The 12,342-nt window shown below is 35.4% G+C and overlaps 1 protein-coding gene across 1 annotated transcript; it reads left to right on the top strand.

The window, feature by feature from the left end:
* The first annotated feature begins 180 nt into the window (after nt 1–180).
* On the top strand, nt 181–7,759 carry rnf168 (ring finger protein 168). The gene is made up of 7 exons (XM_049467332.1): nt 181–282; nt 2,395–2,816; nt 3,306–3,376; nt 3,490–3,660; nt 4,425–4,519; nt 5,432–5,504; nt 6,208–7,759. The coding sequence occupies exons 2-7, from the start codon at nt 2,468–2,470 to the stop codon at nt 6,862–6,864; spliced, it is 1,416 nt and encodes a 471-aa protein (XP_049323289.1). The 5' UTR covers nt 181–282; nt 2,395–2,467; the 3' UTR covers nt 6,865–7,759.
* The last annotated feature ends 4,583 nt before the right edge of the window (nt 7,760–12,342 follow it).

Here is a 12,342-nt window from a genome sequence, read left to right on the forward strand (position 1 = left end):
AACGCTTATAATAAATCACTCCTTGTGTAATACATCTATATAATATAAGAGTTTCCTATTTTGAATTGAATTATTGTAAATAAACTTTCCAATTATATGTAATGTATATATACATTTATATACATATGTAATGTTTATACACATATACATCTTATAACTCTTATTTTGAAATCGTGCTCCTCGCCGTGTGGTGTAGGTTGTGCGCATGTGTGTTTGTTGAACGTGAGGTAGGAGCTGCTGGTTGATTTTTCCCGGTTTTTCGGGCTGCGGCCTCTGTCTCTGGTACTGCGCTAATTTTATTATTCTGATCCGTATTGGGTTTGTCATGTGGTGTATGCTCTAGTTTATGGAGAATTGAGTGGTTTAATTCGCTTTTCGGGTAATAGCTGGAGTAGTCTGGGCTTTGTTTTGGATTAAAGTGTGGATAGTTAGCTAGCGTTAGCTACGTTGTCTTAGCTAACCGCTGTCGGCGCTTAGAAACCCACTGTTCGGAGGTCTGTTGTGATTTGGTAGCCGGACCCAACTTGTAACTTGTAAACTGTTCAACAAAGATTAAAAACTAGCTAACCTATCTGATGAGACATTTAACTGTGATAATTATTAGTTTGACAGTTTGCATGGTTCTAAAATGTCTGTAAAATATAATAATATGTAAGTTTAAGTTAAGCTAGCTAAATAGCTTTGCTAACCTAATAGCTTAGCTAGCTAACCTAACTAACCTATAAAGCTATGTCAGATCTTAGAATAACAAACCTAGTTAACGTGCTAGCTAGCTAGTTATAATATTATAATATTATAGTTACTAACCGATTAGTTTTAACGTAGTAGTTAAAACATCAGTTTAGTTTATATAAAAAGCAATAACATATCATTAGCTAGGTTATCTGTTATTTGCTGGGTCTGTCTTACTTTTTATTTGGGCTTTGGTAAGATAGCTAGCTAGTTTACGTTTAAAGTACTGTTTTGGGTCTTAGAGCGTATTTGTCCCCGTTGGTCTAATTTCAGGTAAGAACATACAGTAAAGATACTATAAAAAAACTATGTCAAGAATTGCGTGGTGTTCCTATTATATATCGTAGCACTAATAATATATCAAAACGTTTTAACGTGTATTGTTGCTAAGTAAAGTATTACATATAATCTGATATAAAAAAAACAAGGGCACCTAGACCTATTTAGCTACTGTCACCGTGCTCCATATGATCTCATGTGTTTTGACTGGGTTAGCTAAGCATCAGTTGGACTCCTGCTTTTTACCACTGGTGTACTTTTTATATTAAGTGTTTGCTTATTAACTAGTTAATTTAGACAGTTTACACAATGTTGTCTTTTGTTACGTTGAGTAGTGTTGTCCACAAAGCTGTTTAACTAGATTACTTGTTATTTGGGAGGCACTAAATAATTGGCAGCCGGATTATTTAGAAAATGCAATTATTATGTCTGTATAAGAGAAATAATTTCTCAGCACCTATAGGAACTCCTTTAACCTTCTAGGTCCTGGACATTCCATTTTGGGTTGTCTAGACCACAACACTAAATTTTGCTCTACAAGGGCCTGGTGTCCTTAAGATGCCATTATTCTGTCACCTAATGGTAGCAGAAGAGTTTATCACGTTACCGTTTGATGTTCAAAGGGGCACAATTGTTGTTTATACTTTTGTTTTGCCCTCAGGCAAAAAAAAAAATACTGCTATGTTCAGGCACAAAATAAATGTTTTGCACATTATTACTAATTGTGACTTCCTTTTGTTCTATCAAAATATAAAATCAAAGTCCTCATATGTGGACAGAATTTTTCTTGGAAACTACATGTAAAATGTATTTTTTTGTTTTATACTAGTCAGGTGCCAATTAGCCCAAATGGCAAAAAGAAATAAAAAAATGCATGCCATGCCATGGGTCTTAGGAGGTTAAGACAGTTGAAGAACCAATTCAGGTTTCACCTCAAGAAGCCAACTGAGGGGATAAGAGATTAATGCCAAGATTGGACAAAGTTGGAATTAAAACAAAATGTGCTATTTTGAAGAATCTAAAGTATAAAACATATTTTGACTTTTTAAACACTTATTTTGTTTACTTCATAATTGCATATGCAGCCTTTCATAGGTTTGTAGTCTTCAATATTAACCTACAATGAAGAAAAAAAAACATTAAAAGAGAAGTGTTTTTTTTTTAACTGTGACTGTTTTATTTATGTATATATATATAAAAAGTAAATTTTGTAATACACAGATAAAATTAGGCTACTCAATTTGCACAGTAATAGGGTGTTTTAGTGTTCAATTGAATGAAAACCTGCAAAAAAGACAAACTTTATTCAGTATGTGGACTTTAGTGCAAAATTTACCAAAAAAGAAAAAGAAATCAATAATTGCTTCTCTGCCATCGCAACAGGTTCCTGTCCTGGAGACCCTCAGAGGAGTCTACTCTAGATCCCCTGGAGTGAGAGAGGTAGAACGGCGGCAGGATGCCACCAGTGTCAGAGGTGGAGCCGAAGCCCAAGCTGGTGCAGGGGGGCTCTGGACAGCTCACTCGGGCAGACTGCTTATGCCCCATCTGTCTAGAGATCTTCCTGGAGCCTGTCACTCTGCCATGCGAGCATACCTTTTGCAAACCTTGCTTTCTGGAAACGGTGGATAAGGCCAACATGTGCTGTCCGCTGTGCCGGAAGCGAGTGTCCACTTGGGCCAGGCTTAATACTAGAAAAAAGACTCTGGTTAATGTGGAGCTTTGGAAACGTATCCAAAAGGCCTTCCCTGTACAGTGCCAGCGCAGATTAAATGGGGTTGAGGAGGAGCAGGAGGAGGAAGTTGACAGTATGTGCAGTATTTGCTTCCTGTTTCTAATTACCTTCTAAAATAATGTAATGACACTGGGGTATGGAGTTTTTCCTCCTTATTTTGATATTTTATTTCCAGTGCTTTAAGGTATTAATGGTGTAATGCATCACATAACTCATAGTTAGGATATTTTTTTTGGATTAGCAAAAAAAGAAAAAAGGGACACACACAGTAATAATAAATTAGTAAATAGTAGCTTTCCGTTTGAAGTATTTTTCGCTGCTGTTTCATTTACATTGTTTTTCCCTTTCATTATGTTACACATTTAAAGTTCATAATCAAGTATGTAATTTTGAGATTGACATGCAAACTGTAAAACTGAATTTCCCACTGGTATACTAACTTTATAATAATTATCTGTGGTGTTTTAGACCAGGGTTTTAAGCTGTATTGATTACATTCAGATAAATGAATTTTTTTTTAAATTCTAATGGTGTATACATCCTTATTTTTCTCTTCTTACAGTGTTGATTCCAAAACCCAAGGTAAGTGAACCAGGCGAACTCAGACAAGAGTATGAGGACCAAGTTAGCAAGGTGAGTAAAATTTATTTTTTCTTCAAAGAATAATTATGATGAACAATGATGACAGCAGAGCTTTTAAAGCATCCTTAGTAACATACTTTCATTTTGTTATTTTTACGATACAGCTTATGGCAGAGAAGCAAGCCATGGAGGAGGCAGAGAGGAGGGCAAGTGAGGAATACATCCAGCGGCTCCTGGCTGAAGAAGAGGAGCGAATAGCTGAGGAGAGGAGGATGCAGGAAAACAGGCAGCTGGAGGAGGATGAGCAACTGGCTAGATTGCTCAGTGAAGAGCTGGTTAGTGTAACAGTCTAGCACACATGTTGCGTTTGTATTCAGTGTGTTTTTTTATAAAGTAAATCCTATTTTGGTTGTAAAAAAAAAATACAAATAAATGTTATAAAAGAATTTCCAGAATGTCTTGCATTAGAAGCGTTCATCAAATAGTGAGGCAGAAAATTATTCTACAAGCATGTAATATTTTTCTTACAAATAATGACATACTTATTATTATTGTTGTTCCCATCATATTGGAAATATTAAAGCGACAGTTTATAAGTTTTCAGTGAGAATGTGTAATTTCACAGAGCATGCCAAAAGTACTTTAAAAACATGCACTGTGCTGAAAGCTCTATTCTAAATGTATTAATCTGGTAATTTTTGCAAGGTTTAGGAGCACCATGGACCTACGGGACACCGTTTTTTAAAAAACTAAATGTGGTTTTGCAAGAATGATAGCAGAAGCATATTGGTATATATATATATATATATATATATATATATATATATATATATATATATATATATATATATATATATATATATATTTTTTTTTTTTTATCATGGTTTGCCCTCCTCTCCCCATATAGCAACACTACTATGCATTTAATAGAGCAAATCTTAGAGACTGCAGCTGTAATTAATAATTTCAAATCTGCATTTTTATTATGAAAATGAAATAAAATTAATTTAATTGTCAACACAACTTACCTGTGTACCTGTGTGAATGATAATGCACCTCTGTTTTGTAACACTTTGTCTCCATCTTTCTGATTGTGCAGAATTCCACACCAGTTTTGGAATCTCACACAAATGTCAAACCTAATGATGCTACTTCAGCCAAGAAAAAGAAACCCAGTGTTGGACACATTGAGAAGTGAGTTATTGTTCACCCCACCATATTGATCTACCTGTTATTTGTTTATTTATTTATTTATTTTTGATAGAATCTATCCTGATGAACCAAAGCAGTATAAACCCTCAAACAAAGTGACCAGACTATCCGGTCTGATCCAAACTGACAGAAAGGCTTCGGATCACAGTTTTAATGATGCTCATTGTTGGAGAAACATGTCACAACACAGTGCAGTACTGCTGCAATAGGAGTATTTCAGTTGATATAATGTATAAACTTTGTTTATGAGTGCCCTGCTTAACTGTGGGATGTGGGTATTGTTAGTATGTGGAGAGACAATAGCATATTAGACTGGGGATTATAATGTTTTGGTTCATTGGTATGTATAGTATACACACACAGCTCTGGAACAAAATAAGAGACCACTCAAAATGATGAGTTTCTTTGATTTTACCTAATTGAAAACCTCTGGAATAAAATCAAGAGGAAGATGGATGATCACAAGCCATCAAACCAAACTGAACTGCTTGAATTCTTGCACCAGGAGTGGCATAGTTATCCAAAAGCAGTCTGGTGGAGGAGAACATTCCAAGATGCATGAAAACAGGTTTATTCCACCGAATATTGATTTCTGAACTTTATGAATATGAATGTTTTTTTTTTTTTGTTTTTTTGCATTATTTGAGGTCTGAAAGCTCTGCGTCTTTTTGTTATTTCAGACATTTCTCATTTTCTGCAGATAAATGCTCAAAATGACAATACTTGGAATTTGGGAGAAATGTCCGTAGTTAATAGAATAAATCAAAAATGTTAATTTTACTCAAACATATACCTATAAATAGAGAGATGTAAATATTTGTATTTGCTTTTATGTTTTGTTCTATAAAGGAAATGCGTTTAGAATGATAAAGGAATGCTTTTGTGATTCCCTAGGTTTCTGTGCCCAGTGCCTTTTCGACAGACAAGTGCTGAAACCAGTCCGACATCCACCCTTTCTGCCAATAAGGTGCGTATTTTTTTATGTCACTTTTTTTTTTCTGTGCCAAAAATAAATTAGAATTAAATGCTGGGGGTTATTTATACCTTAAAGTAGTGTGTCTAGCTCCTGGTCAATTTATTAACACAATCTTTCAGATTGTCTGCATCGTGTTAAAGAACAGAAACTACTACAATACATATAGGACAGTCCATCAAGATATGAAATGTGTCTAAAAGGTTCAGTAACAAACAGCCCTTTCATTTTAAAGGATTAAGAAATTGGAAAAATGTTAGTATTAAAAAGAATTAAAATTATTTTTGGAACATAAAGCCACACAAATGTAATTAGAGCTAAAATAATCTGAAATGCACAAAAACAGTTAGAACATGCAGGGTTCGTACAGTAATGAAAAACCTGGAAAAGTAATGAAATTTGAAATAGCAATTTCCAAGCCTGGATAAGTTTTGTGTTTCAGTTTATCGGTGGAGAAAATCTGTTTTGAGCTACAAATACATCAATCAGCTCAGAGTTAATTCAGTAATTTTTATTGGAAATTTATTGGTTAAAAAGTGTATGAACCTTAAACATGGGCCTTTTTCTGTTTGTCAATTTTATTGGTTTAATATAGTAAAAAATAGCAATGTTTAACTGTGTAATTGCAGACTGTAATCAATATGTACCTTCCTCTTACCTTTTTATTTTATTTATCTCACTGTCTTTTCATTTTTAGGAAAACATTTTATCCTCACCGACAACACTGTGGCCTTGCCCTAAGAACCCTCCCTCCAGCAATGAAATGCCTGGTTTAGACTACTTTGGGATGCCTTCTACCTCAAAATTTGGTCAAGACAGTTCTGAACAGCTTTCAGCTAACAGAGTAAATATCTCCTCTAAGAGGAAGACTTTGGACACGGACCTGGCTGCTGAGGATGCTTACTTTAATAAGAGGCCTTGCGGCTCTGTACGGCCTGAACCATCTCCAAAGGAGGATATTCTGCAGGAACTAGCCCTGCAGGAGGAAATACTGCTGAGCCGCTGGCAGCAGGAAGAGGAGGACAGACGACTGGCTCAGCAGCTTCAGCGAGAGCTGGACCGGGAGAGCACTGTGGACCGCAGGAAGGGCTCTGCTGACGGTTATCTACTGAGGGAGAAAACCAGTCCTTCTTCCACCAGCACAAGCCCAGGTGAGGAGAGGGGCAATACCAGTGACTCTGTAAAAACTAAAGCAGGAAGTGTGAAGAAGTCATCCAGAGCCCATCAAGAGGGAAAAACTACAAAGAAAAGCCACGTCTGCACACAGTCGTCACCCTCCACACCCTCTAGTTCAGTTCAGAGGGGTGCAAAGCAGACCACCCTCACTGACATGTTTCCTAACATGGGCAGCTGACCTTAAAGTTTGTATACTTCAAAATTTCTAAACTTTAAATCTGTTCATTTTCAGTTATTGCCTTTTCTTGTTTAACGACAGCAAATGATAGTATATAGAGAATGAAAGAAAAGATTGTGACAAACAGTCCTTTTACTGTTGTCTAGCATATTAGCAATGAAAGGTTCCGGTTGCGTATTTGGAGTGGTTAAAAGTGTTAATTTCTGGAAGAAAAAAAAAAAAGAAAGCAAATAATATTTTTTTATGCATGTTTCTAATTTGTGGTAGACCTCGGAAGTTGTTTTATGAATAAAACTATCATCAAAAAGTTTCCTTTTTTATTTTGTCACATTATGCTATTGTTTTTTTTTTTAAACATTTTTACATCATTTAAATCTGGCGATTGTTTGTTGGGTGAAGAATTCATGATTCCACCAATCAAAATGTAGCAAAATTTAATTGACTTCTTTTTAAAGCTAAAAAGTGTGACCTTTTGTTTTGTGTTACATTTATCAGACATGCTTGCAAGTGTTTTTAAAGGATATTGTGACCAGGTTATGGTAGATGTAAAGAAATATATGCACGCCATGTTCGCTCACAGATTTGATTTTGGACGCACATTAGAAAAACATCTATTGTGACCATCTAAGTTAATTCATACTGTCATGAAGCAATGCATTAAAACATGACATTGTTTGCATGAGTATTGTTCGTATTCCTAAAGTGCATGTGTTTGCCAATTTATTTATTTTTTGGAACTTTAGTTTTTAATCTTGCAGAAAGATGGTGCCCATCAACACACAGTACACAGATTTGGTGCCTCATCAAAAGATTACTGTAGTTTTCTAGTATTTTAGCTAAAAACGTGTAACTTAACTTAAATTGTTTACATCAAATAAAAAACACTAATTGGAAACCTATTGTAATATAACTTGTGTTCATTGATTCTGGTAGATAGATGGATAATTTTAAACCCTATTTATGCTTATGATGCTTTATAATTCAGTTCATACTATTTTCTAGCACTATACATGGAAATACATAAATCACTGAATATAGTTACATATGAATATTATATAATGTCATTCATATAAACTTCTTGCTGTTCATAAGACAACATTGCTGGTATGTTGTCTTAAAACTCTTTAGACACCACTAGATAGTGCTTAACTTATGCTAACAGCATGTGTGCGATGCGGGGTTATGTTTACTTTCCTCCCTTTATAGTTAATCAGTCATTAAATGCTTCTTAAGCACACCATATTATGTTATTTGGGTTACAGAACACTGCCTTTACTGAAATTATACCTATTACAATAGAACACTATAAATACTTGGATTTATAGGCACCCATCAAGTTAAGTTAAGAGTTGGTATTCATATTGTTTTTGAAGAGAAAAAAGTGGTATCAGATTTTTGGAGATTAACCTATTGAATAAACAACAGGAATCAGGTGAGCTGCTGGTTGTTTAGAATGAAAACCTGCAGCCCCACCGACCCAATGTGAACAGGTTTGATATAGTCTGCTTTAAAGGAATAAACCCATTAGGGAGAGTCCTGTTCAATTCTGTCAATTCATTTTAAATCCAGAGTTCCTTATATGGGCATGACACTGACTACAGAGTGATGAGACAACTTCAGAGGTATTTCTTCCTCAAAATCGCTCTTGTGATTACTACAGACATGTCTTGCATTATGAGAAACGCACTTTAGCATTTTTAGACAACAAGTCTAGACTAATAATAAATGCAGAACAATCTGATCGGAAGGCCAAAAGATGATTTCTACATTGATCTGAAATGACTGAAAGCAAACAGAACAATTCTATTCTGAAGTATGCCCTCTAATTGTGTACTCTAGTATAGCAGTATAAAAATACCGCAATGACTCGTGCATGTGCATGTGATGAAAGACTTGGAGCTTTAATAGTTTGTTGGGCTCATTGCCTCATGAGAAGCACACAGTGATTGACTCATCACTCACTGCAGCCCACTAAAACACAGCAGGGTAACTATTACTAGCGTTATTTGTTAAAGATCCACACTGCTGACCACAAGTACCGATCACAACAGTTCAATCCACACCACAACTGACGCTGCTGCAGGAAGTGACGTTGTATTGTGTTTTTTTCATATCAAGAGCATGTGACTCATGACTTAACCAGCAAAACTATTGTGATTGGTGTTTTAATGGGAACACACCAATAAAATACCAAATTTCAATTTATTTCCAGCAAGCATTTGTGCATGAAGAATAGAAAAGTGTCAGTCACATTTTGCTGTGTGTATCGGACAGAATTAGGAGATCAATAATTGTATTTCGAATTTCTACAGTTAATAAAACGTACCAGGATATATTGCTGATTGCTTACATGGACATCCTATGTCTTTAAAAGTAAAGAACATATTTTCCTTTTTACTATTTTGCAGATACAATAGCAGAGTTGCTATTTTGGAGATACAATCATGTAATAGCCCTATGTTATTTCACAAAGGGTGAAATCCCCGACTTTTGACATTGATGTGATGCCAGAAAAGGATTCATTGCATTGCATTCTAGCATAAATACATTATTCATCTGTAAAACAGTGTTGCTGGTGGTATCATGGTTTGGACCTGTTTTGCTACATTTTTGTTTTTGCTGGAAAAGGCAAAAAAATTATGATACTAGCACATCCTGAGAGAATTTAAATATCTAAATGACCATCTGTCAGTGAGCTGAATTTCAAGAGAAGAGAGTCATGCAGCAAGAAAATTACCCTATTTTCTACCCAGTTCATGGGAGGAAAACAACCAAAATAACAGAGGTAAAGCTAGAACATGCTATAGTTTCTTCACTTAATTGTTTACATTAAGATTTCTCTCTCTCTCTCTCTCTCTCTCTCTCTCTCTCCTTTTCATGCTTTCCTTTATGTCATTATGTTGCCCTTGTTCTAATTGTTGTAATTAAAGATTTATTTTATTGTCGAATTGTACACGTTTAGCTGCCATGTTGACGTAACATCCAAGGCAACACCCACTTTTTTGTTTTTTGGCTTCCGTGGTAATAAAATAGCCCCCCCAAAAAAAACGCACCCTATCACCCCTAAATGTTCACCTGCAACTGGATATTCAAACAAGCCCAATTTGTGAGAAAAACTGCGGACCTTGCAACTATGACTATGCTACAACTGTGTGTGCTCACTTCAATATCTGGACAGGCAACTCCTTACAACATGGCATCTATGATTTCCTGGGCCAAACTGGGGTGGTTAGCATTTCTCTGTAGCTGAAAGTAAAAGAATCTGAATCCACAGATTCACAAGACACTTTAATGCCCACAGATTCAAACCAACACTTCCTGTTTCCCTTAAATGTATTTGCATAAGTTGTGCTTTTAGTAGTTTAATCACAATCGCTCACATTGAATGTAAGATAAAGCTGCAGTCAAGACTTGTGTCCATCAAACCCAATAAGCCATAATAACAAAACATGTAGCTGTGTGAAACCAGACTGTATGAACAGTAATAATTAATATGTTAAAATATTTTTTAAGGACGAGTGTTTGATGGGGGATTTGCCTGGATGTGATGTCTGTGTCAGACCAATAGGAGGAAGGATGATGTTGGCAGTGTGTGACCGGTAAGCACTATGGTTCCTCATCCTGAGGTACTCACACAGTCCAGCAGAGAGGAATACCACAGCTGATCTTTTCTTCACCTCCCAACATACAGATCCTTCTATCCCTTCAGAACAGGTAAGGAATCATATTTCTTTCTGCTTATACCCTGTTTTCTTGTGTGCTTGTGCAATTAAAACAGGAATTGTATGAAATGAAGCTGTCACATGCATGAAGATTATCACATATATAAATTTACAAAACAGACCAGAATCCGTCTGTCTGGACCTCATTAATGAGAGACAGCCTGAGGATTAATAAGGGGTTCTATGAAAGCCAATAAATGGAAGGCACCATCAACTTATGATTAAACTGATGAAATATTTGTAGGAGCAGATGGTATAGAAGCACTGTAATCTGTTTATCTGTTTAATTAACCCCATGTTGTGTTTTACTGGTGGAAGCTGACCCATGTTTAACCATGTTTAAAAATCCAATCTATCTCTAAGCTCTAGTTATAGAATAATTATTCTAATCAATATTTGGTTTAATTGAAGATTTCACAGCTTACAGATAATGTTTTACTTGATAATAATACACAGTTCATTAAAAAAATTAACTCCAAAAGAATTGAAAAAAATGTGTTTTTGGCTTTGATAAATCAAGTATAAAAAAAAGAAAATTAGTTTTTGGTATAAGTTGGTCTAATATTCGTACCCTTTAAAGGCTCTACTCCATACCTGTCAAGTTTTGGACTTAAAAATAAGGGATTTTTTCCGCCGCCCCAACAGCCCAAACGAGGGAAATATATATATATATATATATATATATATATATATATATATATATATATTTTTTTTTTTTTTCCCCTCGTTTGGGCTGTTGGGGCGGCGGAAAAAATCCCTTATTTTTAAGTCCAAAACTTGACAGGTATGCCGTATAAATGATGATTTGAAATTGAAGGGTGCACAAATTTACAAAAAGGACATGGATCAGATATATTCCATAAGTAAATAATAGTCCTAAGGGGCCTACACAATTAATAATCTTTCATTAATACTTCTTTCTATCGTTCAGTCCACTCCTGATCAGTTCAGTTAATTTCAGCCCTCTCCACATTTTCTCTCTCTCCAGCTCAACCATCTCTTCTACCCCTTCTAAATAATACATTACATTACATTATAATACATTACCACAATACTTGAGATTTAAACAAATTCTAACAAACCCTAAAACTAGCCCTGAACTAATAGAGTTTGGAAATGATAGTTATTGGCTGATCAGACACATCAGGGCAGGGCATTTTATATATATATATATATATATATATATATATATATATATATATATATATATATATATATATATATGTAGATTTTTCTCAAACCCTGAATATCTATCTAGCTAATTCTAAAGTTAAGCTAACTGAGTCACAAGCTGTATTTTATTAAACACACAGTGGGTTTAATTTATGTTTTGATTCAGAGAAGAGTCTTTTTAACCAGCTATCAGAAACAATCTTATCACAGTTTACATGGTTAATTACCTTTCTTTTAGAAAAATCTCCGTATATCCAGATTAGTTTTAACGACAGCTGCTCCGACTAGCTGCCTGAACTCACAGCGAGGGGAGGGGCGGGGCTTCCCGCACACTAAACTGCGCTCCGCAAAACCAGCTAGCTGATTGGCTGTTTCTCCTGAAAGGCGGGACTTTCTCCTTGAACCGGCACCACGATTGGTTAAGAGACACACAGCGGTCAGTGCATTGTCGCCTGTGGCCTATATATTTTTTATTTAGTATAATACGGGAAATTTACGGGAAAATACTAATACGGGAGGACGGCGGGAAAGAGGAGTAAAATACGGTAGTTTCCCGGCCAAAACGGGAGACTTGACAGGTATG

The sequence above is a fragment of the Astyanax mexicanus genome, chromosome 18 (assembly GCF_023375975.1).
Source record: "Astyanax mexicanus isolate ESR-SI-001 chromosome 18, AstMex3_surface, whole genome shotgun sequence".
Classification (NCBI taxonomy): Eukaryota; Metazoa; Chordata; class Actinopteri; order Characiformes; family Acestrorhamphidae; genus Astyanax; species Astyanax mexicanus.

Coding starts and splice junctions, on each gene's coding strand:
- rnf168 (XM_049467332.1), top strand. CDS start 2,468: ATGCCACCAGTGTCAGAGGTGGAGCCGAAGCCCAAGCTGGTGCAGGGG. Junction 3,377..3,489: donor ATGAGGACCAAGTTAGCAAG/GTGAGTAAAATT, acceptor TTTACGATACAG/CTTATGGCAGAGAAGCAAGC. Junction 4,520..5,431: donor AGTGTTGGACACATTGAGAA/GTGAGTTATTGT, acceptor GTGATTCCCTAG/GTTTCTGTGCCCAGTGCCTT.